This window comes from Sorex araneus, chromosome 5 (assembly GCF_027595985.1).
Source record: "Sorex araneus isolate mSorAra2 chromosome 5, mSorAra2.pri, whole genome shotgun sequence".
Lineage (NCBI taxonomy): Eukaryota > Metazoa > Chordata > Mammalia > Eulipotyphla > Soricidae > Sorex > Sorex araneus.
The window spans coordinates 50605980-50633841 of NC_073306.1; the positions used below are offsets into that span (position 1 = coordinate 50605980).

Genomic DNA, 27862 nt, shown 5'->3' on the forward strand with positions numbered 1-27862 from the left:
GTGTGTGTGTAAGGAGCCTGGAAGATTTGGGAAGAGAACGTATCATGTATTTTATTTCCTCAGTGAAAATGGGAGAGGACCCTAGACACCCCCCACCCCCCACCCCCATCCCACCTTCCCAGTAGCTGAGGACTTCTGAGCTGAGCCCCAGGGGTGTGGAAACACAGTGTTTTAGGGGTGCCCTGGGAAGGGGGGCGGGAGTCAGATCCCAGACACTTGGGACAGCCGTGGCAGGCCTGGGTCCCCCTGCAGGGGGGAAGCTGATGGAGTCCTCAGGGGGATCACCTGGAGGGGTCGGTTGGCACATCTCCAGACTGGCTTACTGATGGGATACTGAGGCCTGAATGGAAGGTGCTACCTCGCTGGTTGTTCCCTGTTTCTCAGCTGCGGCAGGGTGAGAATTCAGGTCTCTCAGGAGTTGGCAGAGTCGCCTGTCCCAGCCCGTTCAGACAGCCCGGGCAGGCTCTGTTCCAAATCTCGCCCCCTCTCCCAGCTTCCCACCCCCAAGACCCCCGGGGTCCTGCGCACAGCCTCTGTGGTGGAGGAAAGGAGGCAACCCTGCCCCCGGGGTGCCTGTCAAGCCCCCCTCCCCCCGAAGGAACTGAGGATCATAGAGGGATCTGGATGGCAGCTGGACAGCCTGTGGCGCAGTCTTGCACCCCAAGACAGGGCACCCAGTGGGGGGCAGGCAGTTTCCCTTCTGGCCCCCCAGACCTCCCCTCAGGCCCCACCCAGCACTCGCTGCCTTGGGGCAGAGGGCAGAGGAGGTTCCTCAGGCTTAATCCCGGGCTCAGTCAGTGCTTTAAAAAGAACCGGAGGCTCATCCCAGCAGCCCGGGCTCTGGTTGCGAGAGGCCCAGGAGGTCGCGGCCGGGCGCCAGGCCCGCCAGCTGTGCTCCTTGGGACAGTGTTGGAGGGAGCCAGAGGCAGCCGTGCCAGGGCTCGTTAACCTTCACTGCCGGGGTCAGGGCTGCTGGCTCCCCGGAAAACCGGGAGCCTGCCCTGCCAGGCCCATGCCCAGGGCTCTCCTCTAGGGCTGCGAGGAGGAGCAGCCAGACACGGGGGCTGCCGTTCTCTGGTGCAGGCGGACCCTCTTACTTGGGAAGGGCCACACGGGAAGGCCAAGGGGCCTCCTGCTAGGTTCTAAACTGTCCATAAGCAGCCAAGGAAGCTTTGGGGGTGGCCTGGGCCCTAAGACTGAGGTAGCCCAGTGTCCCCTGGGTCTTGAGGGCACCCACAGGCAGCCAACTTTCAGGAAGAAGCGGAGGAAGTAAATACCTGCCAGGTTGACCCTTAACCCGCTGGGACCCCCAACACCCCACAAGAAGGCTCTGGCCCGGGCTCTCTGGGGAAGGTCAGGAGGCCCACATACCACGTCCCAGACTCTGAAAAGAGATCCTCAGGCGCACCCACGCCCTTCGGGGGTCCCAGTTTCCCTCCAGCCCCCCGCCCTCAAGAGGCAGGGTCTGGGCTGAGCTGACGTCAGAATGCACAGGATGGGTGCCGAGCGGCTCATGTTCTCTTCTGTTTCCTGCTTCCTGCCTGCAGGGCTATGCCCACATGGGCCTTCCTTGCTCAGAGACTGAACCCTTCCCCCTCACACCCCAACACACACACACACACACACACACACACACACACACACACACACTCTGAGGACCCCTCCTGCATCCTAGAGATTTAGCAACACGGAGGCCTTCAGGACAGGTAGTGACACCAGTGCCAAGACTGGGAACAACCCCAAAGCCAGCAGGCTGCAGCCCCCCGCCCCGCCCCCTGCAACATCCTCACCCTACATACTTGCATCTGAGATCCACGAACTTGCTCCCTGACCCCTGTACTTCCTCCCGCCCAATCCGTTCTAACACCACTGGGGGCTGTGGACCGCCCAGACCCAGGCTCCAGGAGCACGAGGGGCATCTGCATGTTGGGATGGATGGGGGGAAAGGCCAGAGGGTGGCAGGGCCCCAGCGTGAGCCCAGGTCTGACATCTAAGAAACCCGGGGCTCAGAGGTGGGCAGACCCAGTGCCAGTCATGGTCCTGCCCCCAACCAGCCAGCTGGGCAACCCTGGGTGAGCCCATCCCCTTCTCAGGAGTAAAATGGGATACTGCAAGTGCTGTGTCACTCAGGTTACTGGTGGGACCAGGAACGATGCATTCAAAAACTCATGGCATGGGGCCTCGACACATCCCATTCTCCTACCACCAGAGAGTAACGCTGCGCAGATAGGAAATCACGAAATGGTAAAAGGAGGAATTTTCTGAATCTGAGCAAAAGTGTGACAAACAGAGAAGTACCCACGGGCTGGGTGGAGGAAAATTTCCACAGGATGAATTGGGCTTCTTAGAGAAAGAGGGTCAAGCATCAGCTCACTGCTCAGGGCCCATGTCCGAGCCCCACACGGCTGGGACAGTCAACCCATTTCATAGCTGGGGAAACCGAGACTCAGGCCTGCTCACCCACTTGCTAGCTGGGAAGAGAGGTTGAGACCATACTGGGGGCCTGGACCCACCTTCAGACCACTCAAGCACTCTCAGGATGTGCCTGAAGCCGGACCAGAGTGGGGCAGTGGGGGTGGAGCTCCCTGGAGGAAGCCAGCGTGGCCCAGACTCGGGTGGCAGCCATGTGGCATGGGAGCTGGGACACCTGCCAGCTTGAGTCCCAGACTGCCCTGGGCGCTCAGGCCAGTTACTCACTGGGGTCTGGAGGCTCCGAGAAGGGGAGACTTTGCCCCAGGCCGCTCAGGGAAGCCAGACAGAGCAGGGTTACAGCAGGAAGCCAGGCCCTGAGTCCAAGGGGGCCTGTCAGCCAGGCCCACCTTCCAAGCCCACCCCTGTCACCTTAGCCGTGTCCCCTCTCTCACACCCCCACCCCTGACTTAGGGAAGCCCTGGGCAGACCCCCAGAGTGACCATGCACTTTGTCTCAGCAGGTGGTCACCATGACTCTGCCGCACAGCCAAGGAAGTGGGGGGGAGCCCCAGGCCCCCCAAACAGTGGAGGTCCACAGGATGGAGCACTACCAGGAGGAGGAGCAGAAGGAGGAGCGGCAGCATCACCTGCACATGGGCTCCTCTGTGCGGAGGCGGACCTACCGCAGCAGGTGGGGGCAGGGACCCACCCAGAGAGGGGCACATCCTGTTCTCTCTGGAGACTCCAGTCCGAGGGGGGAGGCACAACCCCATCTCACTGGAGATTCCAACCTGAGGAGGAGAGGCACATCCTGTCGCCTTTGGAGACTCCAGTCCTGCTCTCTCTGGAGACTCCAGTCTGAGGGGGGAGGCACAGCCCTGTTTACTCTGAACTCCAGTCTGAGGAGAGAGGCACTGCCTTCTGAAACCCTTGTTTGAGGAGGGAGGCATTGCCTTGCCAGCTCCAGGGTCCCAAGTCTGAGGCAAATGACAGGGGCTTTGAGGAGGGGAAGGTGGAAGCGGAGAGCTGGATCCTCAAACATCCTTTTCTGGGGCCAGTGAGGAAGAGCAGCAGTTCAGCGCTGCAGACTACGCCCTGGCAGCGGCCCTGGCTCTCACGGCCACCGAGACATCGCGGTAAGTCAGGCACTCTCAGAAGAAGGGACCCGATCCAGGGCAGGGCCCACTGTCTGGCCGCAGAGCCCACTCACCCCCACCATGGGCTGATCCACAGCCAATATGAGGGCCCGTCCCAAAGCACAGGGGTCTGGAGTAGCCAGTCACCAGCCCAGGCATCAGACATCTGTGCATGTGCTGGTCCTGGTCTCGGCTCACGCACCTCATGAAACCACGGGGCCCTGCCCTATCAGTCTGGGCACTCGCTGGGTCCCTTAAGTTGTCCCAGAGACAGGAGGAGCAGAGGCTGGTGCAAAGAGCCCCGTGCGCTGTATCCAGTCTCTCCTATGCACCTGCTGTAAGCAGGGCCCGTGCTGGTGCTGGGAGGCAGGAGAGGATTTCAAGGTGCTCGGTGCTCGGGGACTCTGAGTGCTGCAGGCTGTGCAGGGCACAGGTGGGACTGCCCGGGGTCCCCTGCCCAGCTCAGCCCGCAGCCCGGATGGCCTCTGTCACACAGGGAGGCCCGGCTGAGGCGCCGGAGCTCTGCCGTGGAGCTGGAGGAGCGAGGGCAGAAGCGGGTGGGCTTCGGCAACGACTGGGAGAGGACAGAGAAGGCCTTCCTGCGGACCCAGCGGCTGCTGCGCCAGCGCCGAGACCGGAAGAGCCTGCAACAGCGGGTGAGGGTGTGGGCCGGGGACCCCCCCACCCCATTTCTCAAAAGGCGGCTGCACCTCCAGGAAAGGGCCCAGCCATGGGTTCCAAGTCGGAGAGGACACATGTGGCTGGTCTGCTCTCAATGGGGAGGTGGGAATTCGAGAATCCTGGATGCGGGGTGGACCCTGGAAGGGCTGCTTGGGGCCGGAGTGAGAGGACAGTGGGGAGGACTCTTGCCTCGCATGCTCCCAACCCAGGTTGCAGCCCCAGCACCGCATACAGTTCCTGAGTCTGCCAGGAGTAATTCCTGAGTACAGAATCAGGAGTGACCCCTGAGCATGCCAGGGACCCAAAAACTAAAATTTCGGGGGGCCACACTCAGTGGCACTCAGGGATCACTCTTGGAGGGGCTCCAGGGACTATATGGGGGGCTGGGGATCAAACCCAGGTCAGCTGCATACAAGGCAAATATTCTACCTGCTGTACCCAGGGAAGAATATTCTTGACCAATGTTAGGGGGCCTTAAGCCCCCTTTGTGCCCCCTCCCTGGGGCCGGGGAACAGAGGTCGGGCCTCTGTATAGATTAACCCGTCTGCGCCTCACCGCACAGGTAGGTGACGCCACCTCTTGGCTAGAAGGAAGCAGGGAGGACTTGCCAGGCTTCCCAATCCAGCTCCACCGTGTCCCCACATCCTGCCCCCTCTGCCACATGGCCAGCCTCTGGCCAGTGGGGAGGGGGCTCCGGCCACTTGGGTGTGACTTCAGAGCCTGGTGTTGGGGGGAGGGCAGCGGCAAAGATGGGGCACCGAGCAGGCGCCCTGACTCCGGGGAATCACGCCGCCCCCTCCCCGCTGCCATCTCCAGATGGAAGCAAAGGTCCGGGAGGCCAAGGAGCTGAGGGAGCTGTGCTCGGGCCGCGGGCCCTGGTTCTGGATGCCCCTGCGCTCCCACGCCGTCTGGGAAGGCGCCACGGTCCTGCTGACCTGCACCATCCAGGCCTCGCCTCCACCCCAGGTCACCTGGTAAGCCACAGCAGGAGAGAAAGGGGCCCCCAGCTGCCCCGGGCTCTAGCTTCCAAGCCATGAGGGTGTGTTCCTGGCGGCCCCACCGCCCCCAGGGGCCCAGTGCCTCCCACAGAAGAGGGCTGCAGACCCACAGACCCGGGGCACTGCCCAACCGCCCGCCATTAGAGCCGCAGCTGCTGGGGAGACTCAGGCCCAGTTATTCTTAGCTGTCTTCCAGCCCGATGGGGGCTGGACGCTGGGCTCCTGGGGAGCCGGCACTTGTAAAAATATGACTCTGGTGGCATGAAAGACACCTGCCGGGAGCTAAGTGTCCTGGGGAGGAGGCAGGGGTCAGGGCAGGGCGAGGGGAGGCAGTAAAATAGACTCTGGGGCCTAAAGGGGGGACCCCAGGGAGACTGCTGAACTCCAGGCTCAGCTTTCCTCTAGTAGCTTAGAATGTGGTCGCTTCACCTGAAGGGTCCTGCCTTGGTTTCCCATTTCTGCCTGATTGGCAGGCAGTAGGATTCAGTGCCACAGCCCAGTGGAAGCCCTCAGAAGGCTCAAGGTGCTGCTGGGAAATCAGGAGAGGCCCTTCCGGAGCCATCACAGAGCCCCAGAGCCCCCTGACTGGCAGAGGGGGGGTGGGCCTATGCGCTAGAGATGGAGGTGGGCACGGCCGCGTCTGGGGCTCTCTGTCCCGCCGCTAGGGGAGGGGAGTCTTTCACATGGCAGAACCCCTCCTTTCTGAGCCCCCCAGGAGTCTCAGGGGAAGCACGTTGGGGGCTGAGGAGGACACTTCAACAAACACTCACCAGGAGTTGGACCTTGTCCAACCCGGGCAGGGACCCTGAAACCTCAGAATGGACCAGGAGCAATCTCGTCCCGGGGAACTCCCAGCCTGGAAGAGAAACATCACCACAGAGAAGTACATTGACAGGTGATGTTAGAGCGGAGAGTGGAGGTGAAGAGAAGGAAGTAGCCTGTGCCTGGAGGATCCGGGAGGGCTGCTCAGAGGAGGCGACACATAAAGCAAATGTTGAGGGTGAACAGAGAGGAGCCACACACAAAGAGCAGAAATCACAAAGGGAAAAACAATTTCCTGGACTTGAACTCACCGGAACTTTCCTCTCCCTGGAGCCTAAGGTCTCTCCTGAATAAGAGATGAGTGTCCCCACTTCACAGGGGGGACCCAGGCTCAGAGAGGTAGTGGGGCTTGCCTAAGGACACACAGCAGCGGGATTCAACCTCAAGTCTCTTGTGTCCCGGCTGGGAAAGTGGTTGTCACAGGCGTTTGTCCCCTCCAAGCACACACAATGCTTCAGAAACCCAATAGAAATAGCATTCGTTCCGAAAGGTATGCCGGGCACCGTGCTGGGCACTGATGCTCTGGGGTGACAGAGGCACCTCTGCCAGCAAGTTGCTTCCGACAGCCGGCCTGTGCTAAGTAGAGGTCAGCCCTCAGCTGGCCTGGCCTGCCTTGGCACTGAGACTGCGTCTAAGGCATTCCAGGGAGCCTCTAGGGAGGGGACCTGCCGCCGCCCTGCCACCGAGCTCGCCACACAGGAGCAGTGCATTCCTGACGGGCAGAGGAGGCCAAGTCCTCCTGGGTGTGGCCAGCGGGGGAGTCTGGAGGCCCTGGAGCTCCTGGCTTCCACCTACCTTGCCCTAGGCAGGGCCCACTTCCTCCTGGGCTGGCACCAGAACTGTGCCCCAGCCCTGGGAGAGATCTGCAAGGGGGATGGGGGGCAGAGGGGGTCTCAGGGCTGTGGGACACAAGAGTTCATTTTGCTCTGCCCCGAGGCAGGGGCAACAGCAAGCATTAGAGCCAGGGCCAGTGTGGCCACGATTATGCCATAGAGGTGGACCCTGGCCACAATTCTACTTCTACCTGAAATCTCTGCCAACCACCCAAGCTGAAAATTCCAGGGTCCAGAGAGACAGCGCACTGGGTGAGGCCCTTGTCCCGTATGTCACTGATGCAGCTTCAATCACCAGCACCACGTCTGATCTGGAGCGATCCCTGCATGCCGAGCCAGGAATAAACCCTGAGTGCGGCTGGGTGCAGCCTGCAAACAAAGCAAAATAGAACAAAATCAAACAAATAAATCCGAGGGTCCAGAGAGAGTCCAGGGATGGTGGTTCTCGCCTTGCAGTGTCTGGCCTTGGCTCTATGCCACACCGCAAGGTCCCCCGCTGGAGGCCCTGCACCACTGGGGGCTCTCGGGGGGTCTCAGCTCCACAGGGCCTGAGCAGGACAGCATCCTCCTCCAGCCCTCGCCTTGACCTGCCAGCCTGGTTGGCTGAGAATCCCGGTAAGAGGAACCCAAGTCTTCTGAGCACTCCCCCGAAAATAAACAAAAACGTTACATCAAAATATGTAGAGGGGCCTGGATGTGGCTCAGTGACAGTGCATTTGCCTTGCATGAATGAAGCCCTGAGTTCGATCCCCAAACACTGAATAATAATAATAATAATAATAATAATAATAATAATAATAATAATAATAACAACAGCAACACTTATAATAAGTGGGAAAATTGAAAATAAAAAAGTGAGGAAACCTCACTTTTTCGAGGGCCTCCCTGGGTCAGGTCCTCACACAATGTGTGTCACTGAAAATGTGTGTGTGTGTGTCTGTGTATGTGTGTGTCTGTGTGTGTGTGTTTTCTAACATGGGCCCCTCTGCATAGTTCTCTTCTTCGCCCTTGAGGCTGCCCCCCACGCCAAGCCCGAGGCCCAGAGGAGGGGGGAATGAGAGCACAGGTCTCTGTCTGTGCTGCAGCTGTTGCTTTTACCAGCAGAGGCGAAGGCTGTCTCTGCAGAGGCTTCTGGAATGTTCCTGACAGGTGCAGGTGGGAGGGCCTGACCTTGGCCCCCAGGCCTCGGGAAGATTGGCACTCAGACCTGACCCACCCTCCCCACAGGAGATTTAGATGGGCTCCTTTTAGAAGTGGGCACTGTCTTGAGGCTGGGCAGGGTGTAGGCACAGCCTTGTTTGGTTGTCATGGAGACAAACAGGGCGTGGGGGAGCCAGGTCAAAGGCAGGCTGCTCTATGCCTCTGCACCCAGGGTGCTCTGGCTCGGCTCACTAGGCTGAGGCTTCTGAGTCCTCATCAGTCATCCCTCTGGGCAAACAGCATTCAAGAACCTCATGAAAAGACAGATGCCCAGAGAGGGACAGATTTTCCCAAAGTCACACAGCAGGCATTGTCAAACACTGGGACTCGTAATGGTCACAGATTTTCCTTCTCTATCTAAACACTAGGCTGACAGTGTTCAGACACACACACCCCTCTCTGTGGGCTGTGGAAAGAGGCTAGTTCCATGCAAGGAGGAAACCCCAGAGTTCACAGAAAACAGGGTGCAGAAGGACCTGGAAAATCACTGAGACACCTTTGGAATCACCAGTAAAGTGTCTTGGTTCTAGGGAGGCGGGGGGGGGGGGGGGGGTGGGTAGGGGACGGGCTTGTCTCGAGTTGGGGCATTTCTTCTCCCTTTGTTGCTGTGAGGACAGGGGTTCTCACTCTCAGTGGCAGTGCCCAGGAGAAAACGCGGGATCACACTTGGTGTATAGGGTGGTGCTGGGGATCAAGCCTGTAGCCTCATGCAAGGCAGGTGCTGAGCTCCACCCTGGGCCTCCGCCTGAAAACAACAGTTTCAATGGCCTCATACCAGGGTCTTATTGTCTCACACACACACACACACACACACAGACACACACACAGACACACACACACACATACACACACACATGCACACACATACATACACTATACTTTTAGATGTATTGACGGACAAGAGTTCTGGGGGAGGATGGGGTTGGGGCCAATACCCAGCAGTGCTCAAGGTTTCCTCTTGGCTCTGCACTCAGGGATCACTCCTGGGGGTGCTCAGGGGACCATAAGGGATGCCGAGGATCAAACCTGGGTCGGCCACATGCAAGGCTAGTGCTCCGCCTGCTGTAATATCTCTCCAGCCCCACAGAATGAGGTTCTTTATGTTAAGTAAGAGATGCTTCTTTCCCTTCCGTAGACATGTCTGGGGAGAGCCAGAGTGGGGCTGCTATGATGACCAGCCCCACTGATCCCTCAAACCTCAGGCCTGTTTCTGCTGATTGGGAGTTAGGGCACAAAGCCCTGGTCCACCCAGCAGGGCAGACCGCAGCCTCCCGTCTCATACATGCCCAAAGATAGAAAGACAAAGGGACAAAGGGTGTCCTCAGGACTAGCCAACTGACATATATATTTCCCTTGGCAAAACTTAGGGATGTGGTCACACCCCACAGAAAGGCGAGAAGCAGGTTCTCACTGAGAGGCTTAGTGATCCCATCTGTTCCTTTACAATGAGAAGAGAAAGACCTTTTTTTGTGCCAATCCTCAAAGACTCATGTTCCAAAGGTGAACGTGAAAGATTTTGAAAGTCCTTCAGGTTATTCAACCAAGAGTCAAGAAAAAGGACTGTAAGGGAAGCGAGGGATGGAATTCCTTCCTCAGAACCTCCCCTCAACAGGAAGGGAGCACTGGGTCTGTTCCCTGAGAGTACCCCTAAGAGGCACCCTAAAACTCCAGGCTCCCTCTTCAGAAGAAGAATGCACCCTTGGGCATCTATTCAGGGTGCCAGAGAAAGACTTTAAATCCCATTTAATTATCACAGCAGCTGTGAAATAGATGCTATTATTAGCCCGTTTCATGGATGAGGACACTGAGGTGCAGAGCAGCCAAAGGCTGGCCAGGATTGCAAAGGCGAGGAAGTAGCATAAGGCTGAGGTTGGAAGCCAGGGCTAATGCACTTTCCACTCAGAACCACACCGCGGGCCACACACCACCGTGTCTCCACAGGTACAAAAATGATGTTCGACTTGATCCTCGCCTCTTCCCTGCTGGAAAAATTCGAATCAACAACAACTATGGACTGCTGACCCTGGAGATCAGGAGGTGAGGCTAAGAGCCCAGAGAGACCCGAGGCCCCAGCCTCACAAGTACCAGGCCAAAGCAGAGTCTGCTCCCCAAAGCTGTGTCCTGAGTGAGCCGCGTCTTCCAGAGTTTCTGAGGTGTTTGTTAAAATACTGGTTGGTGGGCTGGACCCTCCTAAATGGAGATAAATTTGGTCCAGGAATCCTCTCTCTCTCTCTCTCTCTCTCTCTCTCTCTCTCTCTCTCTCTCTCTCTCTCTCTCTCTCTCTCTCTCTCTCTCTCTCTCCTCTCTCTCTCTCTCTCTCTCTCTCTCTCTCTCTCTCTCTCTTTCTCCCCCCTCTTTCTCACACACACACATACACACACACACATGGACATACCATATGATTCTGATGAGTTGGATTATGTGTTAAGAAATTCCAACTCAGAGGCCAACAGCAAGGACAAAGGCTGAGCAAGGAGTGTTGTGTAAGCTACAGGAGAGAGCACACGTCCATGCATGGAAAATGAGAAAGTGAGCACTTGGAGGCATGCATGCATGCACGCACACACAGGGTTGAAGTTAGAGGGAAGAGAGTTAGACAGGCTTCCCCTGAGCATGCGTGGTTCACGTGAGCTGCCAAGGCTGCATTCTGCCACTGCTACATCCTGCGTAGATGAGGGACAGTGCCCACCACGTTCTTGTGCCACCTGTGTGACATGAGAGGGAACAAGGGTTGGCCCTGGATTCCCATCTGAAGCCATGGAAAGGCCTGGAAGCCAGGCTGGGAGACGGCTCAGCACCTTGAAACTGGTTTGAATCACAGCTGCTTTGTGACTCTGGGCAAGCGTTTGGCCTCTCTGATCCTGCTGCTTCAGAAATAAGGATGCAATTCTCAAAGCACTTTCACCAGGGGTGGGATTGGCTGGGGCAGGTTCCCAGTTTTTCAATGGAGGACTCGAGACAGGAGAGGGCAGTGCCCAGCCCTTCTGAGGCAGGGCCTGGAGGAGGCTGAAGCCTCCTTCTGAGGCTTCCCTGCGGCTCCTCCTTCCCCTCCCGATGGGGGCCTGCGTGTGCCAGGAGCCAGCAGCTGTTCTGGAGACACCCTGTCTCCTCAGGTGCACAGCGGATGATGCAGCCACCTACTCGGTGACAGCGAAGAATGCCTATGGCCAGGCCTCCTCCTTCGCCAAGGTCCTTGTGCGGAGTAAGTCCACCTGCCCTGCAGGCCAGGCCAGCCCAGGGGAAATGGAGAGGCCGGGGGTGGGGCGCCCCAAGGAAGACCTCAGACACAGAGCAGCGGGAGGTGGGTACCAGTGCCCAGGGCAGTGACAACTGCCACATCCCCGGGGCTTCAAGGAAAGAGCCTCCTCCCTCAGAAAGTCTCTACTCTCTCTCCCAGGCTGGGCACCCCCGCCCCTCCCCACATCCCACCAGAGCGCTCTCTGCGTCAGGGTCGTTAGGGCCCGTATCCAGCTCAGGGCCTCTGGGAAGGTGGCCTGGCCCTGCCAGCTGCACTAGAGGGTGTCAGGGGCCAAATCCCAGTCCTGCCCAGCCCCAGGTCCCGTTGGCCCATCTGGCTGATGCTATTTTCCAAGTAGGCATGTAGGGCTGAGCCAGCTACGTGCTTCTGGAAGCCCCATTTGCAGCACTTGGTGTATGTGGGTACCTAGCAACTCCCACAGAGAGCAGCCCCCATGCCCAGTACCCCAGCAGAGCACCCAGGAGGCAACCCTGCACTCCGGAACACCAGCCAGGGTGGCTCTAAGGGAGGAGCACACAATCTGAAATGAGGCTCTGGGGTTCCCGGCACTGCAGGGTCCCCAGCACCCTCAGATGTGGGCTACCCCTCCCCAAAGATAACACTGCACCTCACCCTCTCTCTGGGCCTGAGAGAGAGTGGGTGCGGGTTGTCACACTCACTCACATATACTCACATACGTATGCACACTCAACTGTCTCACACATAATCACCCTTGAATATACACATGCACTCACACAAGTGTACACATATACAACCACACACACGTATACATACAAACACACATACACTCACACACTCATACACACTCATGTACACTCATATACTCATACACACTCACGTACACTCACACACCACACTACACTCACACATGTATATGCATATGCACTTATACACACTCATACACACTCACATACCACAATACACTCACACATGTATACACACATGCACTCACACACACTCATGTACACTCACACACCACATATACACTCACACATATATACATACACATACATTCACACATAGTCATGTACACTCATCATACACACACACACACACACTCACACATAGGTATATAGTCAAATATCCTCTCACATGCACATACACATACAACTTACACACACTCATACAGTCACACACTACACATTCACATCCACTCCTCCCGGGGAGCAGACACTGCAACCCAGCCCCCCCACCTTCATCAGACCTTTCCAAACCGTCCTTCACAGCCTCTCCACCCCTCTGCCCTGTTCTCCAAATAGCTCTCGGGAGGCAGCTGTCCCCCCTGCCAGGCCCGGCTCCCTTCAGAATTTGAGCCGCCCCTATAGGCTGTGCCCAGAGTCCAGGCCAAGGTCAGGCCCTGCCTCCTTCTGCTCTCCCGCTGCTTCGTGCAGTTCCCGTGCTGCGTGAAGGGAAGCCACTTGGGGATGCACCGGCCATATTCCTGGCCCCCAGACAGTACCGCGCCCTACCCTGTTCTCCTCTCCTAGTGCCTCCCATATGCACACTGCATCCAGGAACTCTGGGTTCCCATCCTGGGGCTCTCACTCAGGAAGGCCTTTCTGGGGACCAGGGTCACAGCATGGCTTCCAGCAGCTGGAGTGCTAACTGGGCGCTCTCACCTCAGTTTCCCTATCTGTATGGAAGGATTTGAACGGGGCCAGCAGACGGGGCTGGTAAGCATGCAGGGTGCCCATTGGGACCGGAAGCCATTGGGACATCAGCCTCTCCCCAAGACCCCTGCAACCTCCAAATACCACTCAGTTCTGCTCTATCCCCTGCCACTCTCACAGTCCCCCGGTATCCTCCCCACCCCCGCGACCCCCAGGATGACCCTGGCAATGACTTCACTGGGCTTCATTGGGCTTTGGCTGAGGGTTGGCTCAGATGAGCCCCTTTCTTTAGAGCCTCGCTACCTTCAGGGGTGGGGGACTCACTGAACTCACTGGCCAGTGAAAGAACCTTCCCCAGACCACAAATAGGCCAGACTGGAAGCCACACCCGAGCTCAGGGCTCCCAAATCTGGGAGGGACTTGGGATCTGAACTGTGGTGAACTGTTGGCTCTGGTTTCAGCGTACCTGGGCAAGGATGCTGGCTTCGACTCGGAGATCTTTAAACGTAAGCAGGGGTGCTGAACCCCAGGAGAGGGGGGCGGGGAGTCACTGTGGCTCTACCCACCCACAGCCCCTTTCAGAGACCCTGATTGCCCACAGAGTTCTGTCCACATGATGGTTCCCTCTGAACTGTTAATACTTCCAGGCTGATTTCTGGAGGTCCCAAGGCTGATGAGCTTTACTGGGGTGAATTGGGCATTAAAGGCAAATGCAAAACCCCAAACAACTGTGGTCTGGAGGCAGAGAGATGGCTCAGTGGGCTCCCCACCACCACCACCACCACTGTGTCCCCGCCTCCCCCCCTCCACTCATCTAGACAAGCCTCTCCCCCCGCCCCCAGACCCTCCTCCTAGTGAAATCACATTCCAGGAACTGGAACCAGGAATTCTGGCCCAGAGAAATGAGGGGCTCCGGGAAGTGCCTCACTCCAGCTAAGACCACTAGCCACCTCAGAAGATACCTTCCCTAAGTCCTTGCCCACCCCCCTGCCCCCAGGACTGATGCTGGGCCCCGAGGTGGAGTTCACATCAGTGCTGGCACCCGTATTTGCTCGAGAGAAAGAGCCCTTCGCCCTGAGCTGCTTCTTTTCAGAAGACATCATAGACGCCGAGCACAGCATCCAGTGGTTCCAAGATGGTGAGGAACCCCCCTCCCCAGTTCTGGCCCCCAGAGACAGATGTGCTCTGGCCCCATCCACCCTGGGACCCCCAGTGGGGAGAGACAGTCATCCGTGACCCACCCTGCCACTGAACGGGAATACCCCTGGGGGGGGGGTTAGAGCAGGACCCCAGGAAGGGCCTGGGTGAGGGTAGCGCAGACAGGCATGAGTTGGGAGGGGGTGCCCTTGGGAGAGGGGTGGAGAGACAAAATGCAGTTGGAGTCATTGTCTGAGGGGGTCTGCAGTGTCTGGGTGGGCGAGGGATCATCAGGGCCGGTGGGCACATATGTGGGCTTCTCCAAGTGAGCCTGTGGGTGCTGGTCGAGGCTGGTGAGTGGGGGCAGGGACAAGAAGCTCCTCCAAAGAGGCCAACGGGCCTGCAGCCCAAGGACAGGGCGTCCGGAGCCCCCCCAGCTCGGCCCCCCGCAGCTCTGGGCCTGGAGGCGGCACCTGCTGGCCAGGCAGCAGCTGCCATCGCCAGGCTGAGATGTCCTCCTGCCCGTCCATCTTCCAGAATAGCCGTGTTGACAGGAGGGAGGCGCCCGGAGTGGGACAGAGGGGGGGAGGGCCCCCAGCTTGGCCCCTCCATTGGATCCCCACCTTCCCTCTCCCAGACCCTACCAACCGGGTCCCCTTCTCACCCCCTCCCTGCACCCCTCAATGAGCCCTCTACTCTCTGCACTGACACCCAACTCTCTCAGTGAAGCCCCCTCCCCATCCTGAGGCCCCCTCAGTAGGACCCCGCTTCTTTCATTAAACTCATAATCCCTTCCCACTCACCCCCTAACCCCATCCCAGCCCCTGGTCCTCCCCCAGGGCCCACCCCCCTTACTCCCATTCTCACAGAACCTCCACCTAAACCTTCATGCCCTGGGTGCACCCCCAGCCCCGTCCCTGCACCCCATCCCCAAGTTTTGGGCAAAGATGCTTAGGAGCCACCCGGGCCCTGGAGGGTGCACCCTCCCCGACTTCCCAGCTGAGCCCCAAGCTATGGCCACAGAAGCCCACCTCTGCCTAGACCCCCAAGTATCTAGAGCCCCTGAGATTCCCCCCGGTGCTCACACAGGGTCCCTCCATCTGCAGGGAAGCTGCTCAGGCCATCAGAACGACAGCAGATGGTCTATGCGAACCGCCAATCTTCCCTGAAGGTGTCCTGTGCCCACAAGGAGGATGAGGGTCTCTACACCGTGCGGGTGCCCTCAGCCTCCGGGCCCCGTGAGCAGAGTGCCTACGTGTTTGTAAGAGGTGAGGGGGATGGGGGTACCACTGGAGACTCCATCCAGGGCTCTGCTGATGGCAGATTTGCGGGGGGAACCTTGGGCCAACGTCCCTTCTCTCATGCTCTCCATTTCCCTGCTGAAAGCAGGGGGCACCGGGTGAGGGTCATCCAGTACCTGCTGACGGGACCAGCAAGAGTCTGACCTGGAGGAAGGCCGAGATTGGGTTGGGCCAATTTCAGTCCTGGTGATTTCTGCCTCCTGATCCTTGCACTGACCCAAGTTGGCATCCCAACTCTGCCTTTTCATGAGTTGGAGCCAGTCACTCCACTACTGTGAGACTCAGTTTCCCCATCTACAGAATGGAAGCTTGCTGCAGGGTTTAGACAGGAACGATGCCAGCTGGTCAGCGTTGAGGGGTCGCTTGGCTCCCTGGGGCCTGGCTTCTTAAACGGTGGCCACATTATATGGAATTATCTAACTGAATACGGGAGGTCACTGGAAATCTGACGAGTGGTAAAAGAACGTTATGAGTTCACAAAATAATTGTGCGTGCTGCGATGATGACCATTCAGTAGTCACCTCTCCAGGCCTCCCCAGGCCTCCCCAGGCCTCCTCAACAGAGAAACAGAGAGTCATGGAGACCAGGGACCACAGCCTGATGGTGAAAATGGCCCATTTAATACGGAGCTGCTAGCTCTGAAGGGGAGTTAAGGACATGGTGTGATTGATCATTTACATAGGTAAGACATCTGGAAATTTACATACATCTTTTACATAGATAAAATGTAGGAAATTCTCTTTTGGGGAGATTAAAGCAAGGAGACACTGTCTTCCAGGGAAATCCACATTGCTTTTTACCTTTTCCTCTAGGTGTATAAATTATCAATACTTGCAGTTGTTTAGATAAACACAGTAAGAGACCAAGATCCCAACACTTAGTTCTCTGGGCTCTGAGAGCAAGCAAGGCTTTTACTGTAAATCCCAGACTAAGTCCTCAGGCCAGTTCAGCTTGTTCTTCCCCATATGGGTCCTGTCTCTTAAGTCATAACAGCTCGCATCAAGATCATGCATTTATGCTTTCTAGTACTGTCCCATTTCGATGCCGGGGTAGCTTTGTCACTTGCCCTGGATCCATCCCAGTCCCATGGCAGGAGCTCCCTTTTGGGGTGTTAGGAACTACAGCTACTGAAGCCTGAGTCAAGTAATTATGACCAAGAAATTAGGCCCGGGATAGATATATTTCAGAGTCAATCAACTCCCAAGAGCATAGCATTAATGGTCTTTCTGTGTTTAACCAAAAGAACATTGCTCTGTAATAAAATATGAAAAGGCTATAGGAGAAATAGAAAAGCAGGTACCAATACACAGCACTTCAAATGAGTAATCAAGACTGACTTAGGGAGCTGTGACAATGAGAGGTAAAATACAAAGGAAAGATTACAGATAAACTTTAACTAAACTAGGAATGCTAGTAGGAGCACGATAAGCTTTTCTCAGAGAAGCAAAAGGGGCCATTCACTGATGAAGCCTAAAATATTTAGGGTTAATGTTCAACAAATGTGCAGAAACAAAAAAGTCGCTCAAAATCCATCACATCATTAATTGTGGATCAGAGGTGTTTCAGGCAGCTCTCACCGATGCTGAGTTTCTCAGGTGAAAAGGCAGCATGAATGGAAAAGATTTTGGACCCGCTGCCCAGGAGAGCATCCCCCAACCCCCAGCCCCCAGCTGCAGCCAGAAAAGGGGAGGCTAAGTCTTCAGACACTGGAGGCCGGCCGGGAAAAGAGGCTTCAGGGCAGTACTGGGAGGGACTTGTGACCAAATGCAAGTGGACAGGAAGAGCTCCCCTTCCCCCTCACCCTGCCCCTGGCCCCCAACCCCATTTCAGATGCTGTCGCAGAGAAAGCAGGAGCTCCGGGGTCCCCGCTGAGCGTCCGTTGCCTGGACGTGAACAGAGACTGCCTCGTCCTGAGCTGGACCCCACCCAGCGACACTCGGGGCAGCATCATCACAGGCTACGCCATTGAGCGGTAGGTCGGGCGGGGGGGCGACAGGAAAAAGGGGTACTGTGCCTGGCTTCTGAATGAGGCAGGAAGTAGGTGGTATGATCGAGGGGCAGTGAAAGGGCCTACATGCCTCCAGTCTGGCACATTCTGCCACTAGAACTGGCCACTGCCCCAGGATCCCAGGGAGCAGATAGTGGGAGAGAGGCCGCTGGTCTGGAAAAATCTGCCAGGACATGAATAGCTTCCCTCGCTGAGTGCAGACGAAGGGGGACCTAGAGGGGGAACCCAGGACTCCCCACCATCCCACACATCGCAGACTTGAGGGAACGCCTGGGGCTCCCCAAGAAGGCTCCTGGAGCAGCCTGCCTAGCCTTACTTGTGCAAGGGTCCATGGGGGTGGGGAGGCAGGGGATGAGGGGCTCATGGTGTACAGCCACAGGGGAACCACTGCCCCCCAAAATGCACTGGGTGGGACTAGAGGATGCTGATGCTGATATGCCAATGCCCAGATGCTGGAGTCCTCGTGTAGCTCCTCAGACTACTGCTCAGAGCATGACCCTGGGGAGTCTCTCATGTTGTGAGGTCCCTGACCCCAGGAGTCGAGTTGTGCAGCTAAGCTGAGGCATGAGGTGGGGCCAGCACCGGGAGGGCATATGGTGAAGGCGGGGATGGCCTCTGGGCAGAGTCAAGGGCAGGGGCTGAGGTGGCGCCTCTCTCCCACAGGTGCCAGGGAGAGTCTGGGCAGTGGGTGCCCTGCCATGAGGCCCCTGGGGAGACCTGTCGGTGCCCAATCCAAGGACTTGTTGAAGGTCAGAGCTATCGGTTCCGGGTGAGAACCATCAGCAAAATCGGCCGCAGCGTCCCCTCCAAGGCCTCAGACCCAGTGGTCATGGGTGAGCAGGTGGAAGCCCAGAGGAAGACAGGTACGTCCAGAGGCCCTGTACGGACGTTCCAGAGAGTCAGTCAGTCAGGGCACTTGCAAGGCAGGACTGCCTCACACGGGCCCCTCTGGGAACCCTCGTCCAGTGGGACAGCCCATGGGGGCTTCTAGTGTGATGGTGGGACTCAGCTTCAGGAAATCCCAGTCTGAGGGAGGAAAACCATGTCCAGTCCTCTGGAACAGACAGCCTGAAGCAAGAGGTACATCTTGAAAGATGGAAGGATAAATTCCATAGGAGATAATAATGTGAGAGAGGGTCACAGGTCCCTCTCCACACCCCTCCTGCTGAAGGTGGGAAGCAGCGCTGTCCCAGGAGCCCCCAGTCTGAGCGACGGGAGGAGATCCAGCCCTCTCAGCTCTGAGGAACTGTCCCAATGGCACTTGCCTCCCAGCTCACCTGCCTCAGGCATTCTGCCAGGTCACTTGTTTCTGTCCCGATTTTTCCCGTGAGGGCAGAGAATCCCTGAGGTCTCCGGCAGCAGCATTGCACTTCAGACCCTGGAGAATACCAAGACCCAGCGAGAACCTAGCAAGGTCCTCAGCCAAAGGCCAAAAGGCCATCATGGGACCAGGGCATCAGGCCCTGCCATGACCTCTGCTGACCCCAACCCTACATCCACCGCACCCCCTTCTTCTTCCTAGAGATCTCCTTTGATCTGGGGAACAAGATCACGGTCAGTACAGACGACTTTGAAGGTACGTGGAGCCTCCTGTTCCTCTGTGGGTCCAGAAAGCCCGGGATACAAATGACACAAAAGAGAAGCAACTGTCCACAGATAAGGGTGCAGGGCTGCAGGTGACACTGCCAGTTGAGGAGCCCCAGGTTTGGTGGGTGGCCATGGCCCAGCTTTCTCTACTCTCATGGAAGAGGCAACTTATTTGGAGGGGCCCGGGCAGGATATCGGGAGTCCTGGGTGACTGAAGTGAGTTCCCATCCCTCTCTGAGCCCGAGTTCTGTTCTCAGTAAGATAAGGGGATAAGATTAGGGGGTCCTTATCTCTGAGGGCTCAGCTGTCTCCAACCTGGACTATTCTGTTTGCAGACTTTGTGGTCATCCCTTCGCCCCCAACCAACGTCCACGCCGTGGAGACCCACGAAGCCTATGTGGTCCTGGGCTGGGAGGAACCGAGCCCCAGGGGCAAGTCCCCTCTGACATACTCGGTGGAGAAGGTAGGAGACCCTGGAGTCATAAATGAGCCTGAGGGGGGCTCAGGAAGTCCCTCTCAGAAGGCCAGAGACAAGAGAGCTGGGAATATATGATGTCTGAGGTTCCTTCCAGCCTGAGGAGCCCGGGACTGCTGGCAGTGTCCAAAGCTGCTCATGGGAACACAGAAGTGAAGAGGCATAGACGCAACAACAAGAGGGACAGCCTTGTGTCCCCGCTTCCTCCCTCCCCCCCCCAAGTCAGCTCAGTACTGGGGGGATAGCCACTCAGGGTCAAGCACCTCCTCCTGGCCAGGGCAGTCTGGGGGTCTCAAATGTATGGAGGCCAGTGGGCATCTAGGGAATGGTTGGAGGGATCAGAGGGCCGAGAGTGTGCATGATCAAGGGTGACCTGGGCTGGGATGGAAGTTTCAGGAGCAGGGTGGGAAGTGCCCACAGAAAAGGGCAACTGCTGAACCCAGCGTCTCCCCCATATCACAGTCTGTCATCGGCAGTGGCACCTGGGAGGCCATCAGCTCAGAGATGCCAGTGAGGTCTCCGAGGTTCGCCCTGTTGGATCTGGAGAAAGGGAAGTCGTATGTCTTCAGAGTGCGCGCCATGAACCAGTACGGCATGAGCGATCCCTCAGAGCCCAGCGAGCCCGTGGCCTTGAAGGGAAAGCAAGGTACCTGCAGGAGGGGTACAGAGACCGTCTCCTGGGCCCCGGGCCCCGTGGCTGCAGGGACAGAGTCGTGCCCAGTCCCCTGCCTCTGGCCCCTTAGATCACAGGAGCCCCAAGATCATGGGTAGAAGCTGGACACAGCCCCCACCTCTTGCCGATATCCCTCAGTCCTGTCATTTTCAGACATCAGAAATCCCTGTGGATGGGCAGGTTCTGGCAAGGCCAACATTTCCCCCAGGTTTCAGAACCTAGCTGGGACCAGCCTAGAAGTTGAGTGTGAACAAGTGGCCCCTCCGTTTGTCTAAAAACCTTCTGCTGACACCACCCTTGCCCCTGAGCAGGACCTCATCCTTTCTTGTAGAGGCTGAGCTGGGTCGCCCCTGAGTCCTGGCACATCAATCAGGACTGCACTCACCTACAGCTCAGCATCTGCCTGTGTGGCCTTGGTGGCCTCCCCTGCCAGCACCCCCAGCCCCTGCTCCCCTGTGCTCCTTCCATAGTCTCTTAGCTACAACTCTATCCAGCCCCCAATTTCCAGGCCTTCCTCTTCTTGGAAGCTTCAGGATTCTGGGGTTCTTTTCTTCTTGAGCAGAGAACCTGCTGTCATTTAAGGAACCCAACTGTTGTATTACCATCCTGGAGAGTCTGATATGCTGCAGCCTGCTGGGCACAGTTTCAAAGGCCCAGATTCTTTCTGCTTCAATCATTTACTGAGAAAAATTGTATAGAAAGGAAGGAAGGAAGGAAGGAAGGAAGGAAGGAAGGAAGGAAGGAAGGAAGGAAGGAAGGAAGGAAGGAAGGAAGGAAGGAAGGGAGGGAGGGAGGAAGGGAGGGAGGGAGGGAGGGAGGAAGGGAGGGAAGGAGAGAAATAGAGAAAAGATAAAGATTGATTGATAGCAGGTATTAATAAGTTGGTAGGCAAGAGTTTATCTTTAATTCTGATAACACTGTAGCACTGTCATCCCGTTGTTCATCGATTTGCTCGAGCGGACACCAGTAACGTCTCCATTGTGAGACTTGTTGTTACTGTTTTTGGCATATTGAATATGCCACGAGTAGCTTGCCAGGCTGTGCCGTGCAGGCGGGATACTCTCAGTAGCTTGCCGGGCTCTCCGAGAGGGACAGAGGAATCAAACCTGGGTCAGCCACATGCAAGGCAAATGCCCTTCCCACTCTGCTATCGCTCCAGTCCTTAATTTTGGTACAGGCAACATTTAGACTCAATTCAGAGACCTGGGGCTGGAGCAATAGTACAGTAGGTAGGGCACTTGCCTTGCATACAGCCAACCTGGGTTTGATCCCTAGCACCACATATGGTCCCCCAACCCCCTCCAGGAGTGATCCTTGAGCACAGAGCCAGGAGTAAGCCCTGAACATCATTGGGGGTAGCCCAAGAAGACAAAACAAAATAAAAAAATATCTAGGCAGTAATTGGATGTGGCACAGATTCTGTAGCCCACAAGCTAGACTGAGATTAAGGTTCTGGCACAGTTCAGAGAGGAGAGAAGAAAGAGGGGAACAAAATCAATGACAGGGGATATACGATTATAATTACAATAAAATTATTATATAAAAATTGGACAGCTCATTAAAAAAGCAAAAGTGAGGGAGAGGAAGGAATAAGAGAAGGCTATTGCAAGGATCGATGAAGAAGAATTGCTTGTAGCTAAGCAGGAGAGCACCTGTAGAATGCAGGAGCCTGTGGCACCTCTCTGGGCGAAGAGAAGAGCCCCCTAAGTGCTTGGATCCTCCAGTCTCTGTGCACCGAGAGAACTACTCCTGCCTGGGCCAACAGGACCCGGAACCAGAGTTCTCAGCACCCTAACCCCACCCTCGCTTTTGTCTTTTAGCTCCTCTCCCTCCTCCCGCCCAAGTCCAAGCGCTCCGAGACACGCAGACCTCCGTGTCCCTGAATTGGGCTCCTGTGGAAGGACCCGGGCTCCTGGGCTATTACATCTACTCCCGGGAGGTGGGAGCGTCTGAGTGGGAAACCGTCAACAACAAGCCCATCCAGGACAGCAAGTGAGTCTGCGGGGACCCTCGGGAAGGAGAAAGTGTCCCAGCAGGGAAGCCCCCCCACTCCCAGCATGGCTCTCCTGGGCACGGGGCACCAGGCTGTGTGCTTCCCATACGCGGGGTCACCTCTGCCCCACTGCCACCTCCCAGTGTAGAACTGTCCCTTCAATGATTCCTGTAGAGATGAAGATTCTAAGGTGGCACGGGCCCCTTGGGAACTTGCCCAAACCCCTTTAGCTCATATGTGAAGGAACTGGGACTTGCCCGCACGGCCTCTTTCTTGGCTAATGCTTGCTGAGGGCCAGCTATTTGCAAGGGGAGCTGAAGGGCCAGGTCTTGCCCCTCCAAGAGCTTAGAGGCTAAGGGTGCCATTGGAAGCCCTGGTTCAGGCTCCATTCAGTCTCCCTCTCACTCACCCAGAGCCTGGGGGGGAGGCAGAAGGGAAAAACAACTTCCTTCCCCTCTACAGTTCCTCCCTCAGCCGGTGGCCTTGGCCTTTGCAGACCTGGTTAGCTCAGAGACCTCAGGGCACGTGGCTTCTTTCAGTTTTGAGGCTCTAGGGGATGAGGGGCTCACCTGGCGACATCCCTCTGCCCCTTTCCCAGGATTGGACAGGCCTTAAATACCCCTGGCTTGGCTCCTCTTACCCTGGAACCCAAACCCCACGATCATCTTACCCAGAAAATGGGAGCAGGTCCATGGTCCTTTCCAGGACCTTAGGATTCTTCAGGCCCAGCATTCCCAAGTGAAAAATCATCGGGGTTTTGACTGAGGAGCTCGGAGCCAGGCAATGCCTAGAATGTCCCCCAGTATTTCCTATGGGCTTTCATGAAGCAGGAGTGTGGCTGGAGAGGGGCTGAGGGGAGTGAAGAAAGACCACCTTCTGTGTGGCACCGCCCCCGCTATGTCACATGTGTGTGTCATCGGTGAAGTGGCTCAAAACTGGCCGCTAATACTGCTGCCCAGATGGCTTCCTGAGGTAGAAGCATGTGGGGACCTCTACTGGACTTTGGGGGCCCTGGAGCCACCATATCACCCCACCAAACCGGGCTCATCAGAGATGCCCATGGCCTGTCTGGATGAATGGATGAGGAGCACAGACCAGGTGCTGGGCTAGGTTAGGTAGGACTCAGCAAACCTGGGTTCTGGTCCAAAGTCTTCCTAAGAAGACTGTGCTCTGGGCACACTGCCTTCCTTCTGGGGAACCCCTTTCTGCCCTGTAACCTGAAGGGACTGGGTAGTTTGCTTCAAACGTCCCCTCCAGGCCCCCATCTCCCACCTGGCAACTTTCAATTTCCTCCTGCTCGACACATGTTGGGTAAGTACCACCCCCGGCCTCAGAGGCTGTTCTTCACCTCACCTGCCATCCCAGCCTCTTGTGTGGGGAGCTGCTCGCACACCCTTACCTGGGCCACCCTCAGCCTTGGGAGGACTGAAGCCCGGTCAGCCTTGTGCGCTGGAGTGACTCCCAGGTCCCCTGGAGCTCCTGGACAGTAAGATTTGCTGCAGGAAAATGTGGCTAAGAGCAAAGGGGAAGGAGGCCCACCATTTAGGTTTCATGCAGAAGGGACAGGACAAGAAGAATACATTGCCTGAATCTGGAATGTCTCAGGATGATGACTCTCCCAGGGAATCTTGGAAGGGATGTTTAGTGATTTGGGTTTGTTTGGGTGTGTGTTGGGGGGGGGGGGGGGCGAGCGGGGAAGGAGTTGGCAGGGAGTCATACCAGGCATTACTCCTGGCTCTGCACTCAGGAATTACTCCTGGTGGTGCTCAGAAAACCATATGGGGTGCTTGGGATTGCACCCGGATCAGCCACATGCAAGGCAATCATCCTACGTGCTGTACGGTCATTCCTCGACCATTCCTGCCCACTGAGTGTTTTGAGCATCATATCCACATAGACCATCACATCCCCCGGGCCCTAGGCCACAGCTCTGGGCCTGCTGCCCTCCCTCCACAGCTCCCTCTCGAAGGGTGTTTTTCACTGGATGGCAGATTCTGGAAGAGCCTCGTGGTCTAATATCTTTAAGACTTTCTCCTCTGAGGTGGGATTGAGACAATGAGATGGGCCCAGGACTCTCAGATCCAGCCATGCGGGTCACCACTTGCCCAACAAGGTCCTCGTGGAGAGCTCAGGAATGTCGCTGGGCTGTTTTGCCACTGCTCCAGGCTGTGCCATTTCTCTCCCAGATTCACCATCCCCGGGCTGAAGACGGGGAAGGAGTACGAGTTTTGTATCAGGTCAGTGAGCGAGGCTGGAGTCGGGGAGCCCTCGACCCCCACGGAGCCCATCAGGGTGAAGCAGGCTCTAGGTGAGTCCAGGGACAGGCCCTGCCCACGTGCCTCCAGGGCAGCTTCAGGATGGGCAGTATGATGGGCTTCTGGGTGGCATCTCAGGGAGTCCAATTCCAGACACCAGTGGGACACGGGCTTCCATGAGGGGGCCATGAACACCGCTAATCACCATCCTTGGGGAGAGAAAGTACCAGTGACCTCAGGGAGTCAGGGTGACCAGCAGGTGCCATTAGCGAAAAATCACAGTCCCTGGAGACAGTCATCGGCTTCCTGGCAAGCCCCGGGGACCAGCAGCCTTACCTCCTCCCTCCCACAGCCACTCCCTCTGCCCCGTACGATTTCACCCTCCTCAATTGTGGGAAGAATGAGATGGTCATTGGCTGGAAAGCCCCTAAGCGCTGTGGAGGGGGCAAGATCCTGGGCTACTTCCTGGATCAGCATGACTCAGAGGAGTTGGACTGGCACCCGGTCAACCAGCAGCTTGCCCCACCCCGGGTCTGCAAGGTGAGGTCACGACCGCCAGCTTGGGTCAGGACTTGGGTCACAAACACCAACGGTCATTGTGGGAGGTGCCCCCTTGCCTGGATAGTCCATCGGGTCTCAAGGGCAGTCCCATCCAGCCAATCTTGTTGAAAGTCCCCTTGACCTCCAGCTCTGGGCAGCCTTCCGCCCCTGAACCTCTTCCTCTTGCTCCCCCACTTGCCTTCACCAATTGTTTCTGCCCATCCAGGTCAGCCGCCTCCTGGAGGGCCACTTCTATGAGTTTCGCGCCCGGGCTGTCAACTGGGCAGGAGTTGGGGAGCTGTCGGCGCCCAGCAGCCTGTTTGAGTGTAAAGAGTGGACCATGCCCCAGCCAGGTGAAAGTTCTGAGATTTCCCCATCCTTCTCCCGTTGCACTCTGGACTCTCAGACACAGAGCAGCTCAGTGAACCCTGACCTCAGTTCTGGATGCCCAGCACAAGCTACCCTGAGCTCAGTATACTGTCTGAGCTCTCCTTCTGACCTGAACGTGCCCCTCTGGAGTGACCAACTGTGCCCGTTTGCCCAGGACCGTGCTGCTTTCATCCTTCCAAGTCCAAGGTCCCAGGAAGTGGTTTGATCTGAACAAACAGGAGGAGCTGGTCACCTGCACCCCAATCTCACCCCTAAGCTTTCTCACAGTGGAGCCCCTCACCTGACTGCAGATAAGGGGCACCCCCACCTCCCACGCTTCTGCTCAGCTCAGTTTCATTTTCTGCATAAAACCCGGGCCCGAGTAGATGGCCTCTCCTCTCCTCCCCTCCCCTCTCCTCCCCTCCCCTCTCCTCCCCTCCCCTCCCCTCCCCTCCCCTCCCCTCTTCTCTCCTCCTCTCCCCTCCCCTCCCCTCCCCTCCCCTCCCCTCCCCTGTGCATGGTGCTTAAGGCAACCACTACCGTAAACAGGTCCCATGGATTGGGTACAAAATGTGTACTGATACATTCCGTAAATCATGTCCTAAGTATTCAGAATACTTGCATTGATTAGAACCAGTACTAATTCTAAACTGGATTCTGTTTGGGTTTAGTTTGTTTTGTTGTTGTTATTTTTTGAGTGTTTTGTTTTGTCTTGGTTTGAGTGAGACCACACCCAACTATGCTCAGGACTGACCCTGGCTCTGTCCTCAGGGATCCCGTCACACCTGGCAGTGCTAGGGGGACCACTTGCGGCTCTGGGGATGTGCTCTCTCCCAGACCCTGCTACTCCTGCTTTACCAATGAAGCGGCAGGTGCCTGAGTAAAGGGATCCTCTGAGTGTCCAGAGCTAAGCAGGGTGTGACCCCATGAATAAGGAGGACCCGGATGCTCTGGGAGAAAGCAACCTGAGGATTTCGAAGCCTATTTCTGGTGGAGACCAGACTTTGTCAAGAAGCCAAAGCTGGCCAAGCACCCCCTGCCCAGAACCAGCACTCCCAGACTGTGACAGACAGACTGATGAGCTGCTGACTGACTTCTCGATTGAATCTCAGGCGGATGGCCCAGTGGCCACGTGAAGGCCCAATTCCTCATCTCCCTCTTGTCCACCAGGGCCCCCATACGACGTCCGGGTGTCCGAGGTGCGGGCCACCTCCCTCATGCTGCAGTGGGAGCCGCCGCACTACACCGGGGCCGGGCCTGTCACCGGCTACCGCATCAGTGTCCAGGAGGAAGGCTCTGAGCAGTGGAAGCCAATCCCCCCAGACCCCGTCTCCAGCACCCACCTGAGGGTGAGTTCTTGCCCTTGCATCCCCCTCCATGCCCCAGGCCTCCCCCCACCCGCATCACCAGGGGACATGGCAGAACCAGGGCAGGATAGTTATGCTTCGTTACATATATGTACATGATCCACAGTAGTCATTAGATGCATCCTATATAAACAGTTATGTTTCTTAATTTCACACACAATATGTGCATATCGTATGCTAATTAACATGTTTGCAGATAGGTTCCTTCACTTGTGTGAGAATCAAACTGTATAAACTCTGGAAAATAGGAAGCCAAGCAAAGTTAATGGTGCCTTTCCCAGGCGTGGCTGGCTTGCCTTACGGTCAGAAGAGAAAGGGCAGTCACAGCCTCCCCTCCCTTGGGATCCACAGACAACCCACACCTGGTTAAGCTGTTGGGAGCTAGAGGTGTTCCGTGAGTCTATCCACCCGCGTGGATATCGGGTCCCTCAGCACATCTGGTGGGTGCCTCTGTCTCAGGCACATGGGTGAGGACAATTTGCAATGGGGCTCAGGTGGTCCTGCCTTCCAGGGGAATCTTTTCTCCACCTGGCTTCCCTGAGCCAGCTCCCAGGCCAGCAGGATGGTGTGGCTTTAAGACCACATGTCAGCTTTCTCTGTGTTCACCCTGAGAACGCAAGGCAGGCTGCAGAAACTCGGAGGGAAGAGTATGAGAGCCAGGGCCAGACTCCAGCATCCTGACTATTCCTACAGGGCTCCTGCACCTTTAGTCTGATCCACAAGGGGGCCAGGGGGTCTCCAGGAGCTTTTCATAGTCTCTGTTGCTTTCACCTCACCCAATGTGCTCCTTTTATAGTCCAGAAAAAAAATCATCCTTTTTATTCTGAAAAAGTTCAGATCCTCCCAGCTCTGACCTGACAAACCTTCTGCAGCTTCTGTCTCACGGGGTCAGTCCCCTGTGCAGATTTGGCTGCAGCTGAATGGCTGGCAGGAGGACACGTGAGAGGCAACGGCCTCTCTTCTCCTCACGTGGCCATCTCAGGCCATGGCAGGGCAGGTCTAGTGACCTGGCCCCATTTCCACATGTGGATGGTTGGCCCACATTCACTCAGTCCTATACTTGCCACTCAGTTCTAGGTGGTGAGAGAGAGAGACAGAGACAGAGAGAGACAGAGACAGAGACAGAGAGACAGAGAGACAGAGAAGGCAATGTCTGCCATAGAGGCAGGCTGGGGGTGGAGGACAGGAGGGAAATTGGTTTGGGGAA

General features: G+C 56.8%; 1 protein-coding gene across 1 annotated transcript in view; it reads left to right on the forward strand.

The window, feature by feature from the left end:
• The first annotated feature begins 2941 nt into the window (after positions 1–2941).
• The window catches only part of MYOM3 (myomesin 3), a 43105-nt gene continuing 18184 nt past the window's right edge, over positions 2942–27862 (forward strand). Inside the window, exons 1-19 of the mRNA XM_004603695.2 lie at positions 2942–3102; positions 3470–3547; positions 4044–4203; positions 5045–5202; positions 10023–10118; positions 11195–11283; positions 13412–13456; positions 13948–14088; positions 15194–15355; positions 17219–17360; positions 18060–18259; positions 18919–18972; positions 19319–19446; positions 19921–20104; positions 21952–22123; positions 24311–24432; positions 24732–24919; positions 25146–25272; positions 26459–26637. Of these exons, the coding sequence (XP_004603752.2) occupies positions 2942–3102; positions 3470–3547; positions 4044–4203; positions 5045–5202; positions 10023–10118; positions 11195–11283; positions 13412–13456; positions 13948–14088; positions 15194–15355; positions 17219–17360; positions 18060–18259; positions 18919–18972; positions 19319–19446; positions 19921–20104; positions 21952–22123; positions 24311–24432; positions 24732–24919; positions 25146–25272; positions 26459–26637 (2586 nt within the window). The remainder of the gene's footprint in view (positions 3103–3469; positions 3548–4043; positions 4204–5044; positions 5203–10022; positions 10119–11194; positions 11284–13411; positions 13457–13947; positions 14089–15193; positions 15356–17218; positions 17361–18059; positions 18260–18918; positions 18973–19318; positions 19447–19920; positions 20105–21951; positions 22124–24310; positions 24433–24731; positions 24920–25145; positions 25273–26458; positions 26638–27862) is intronic.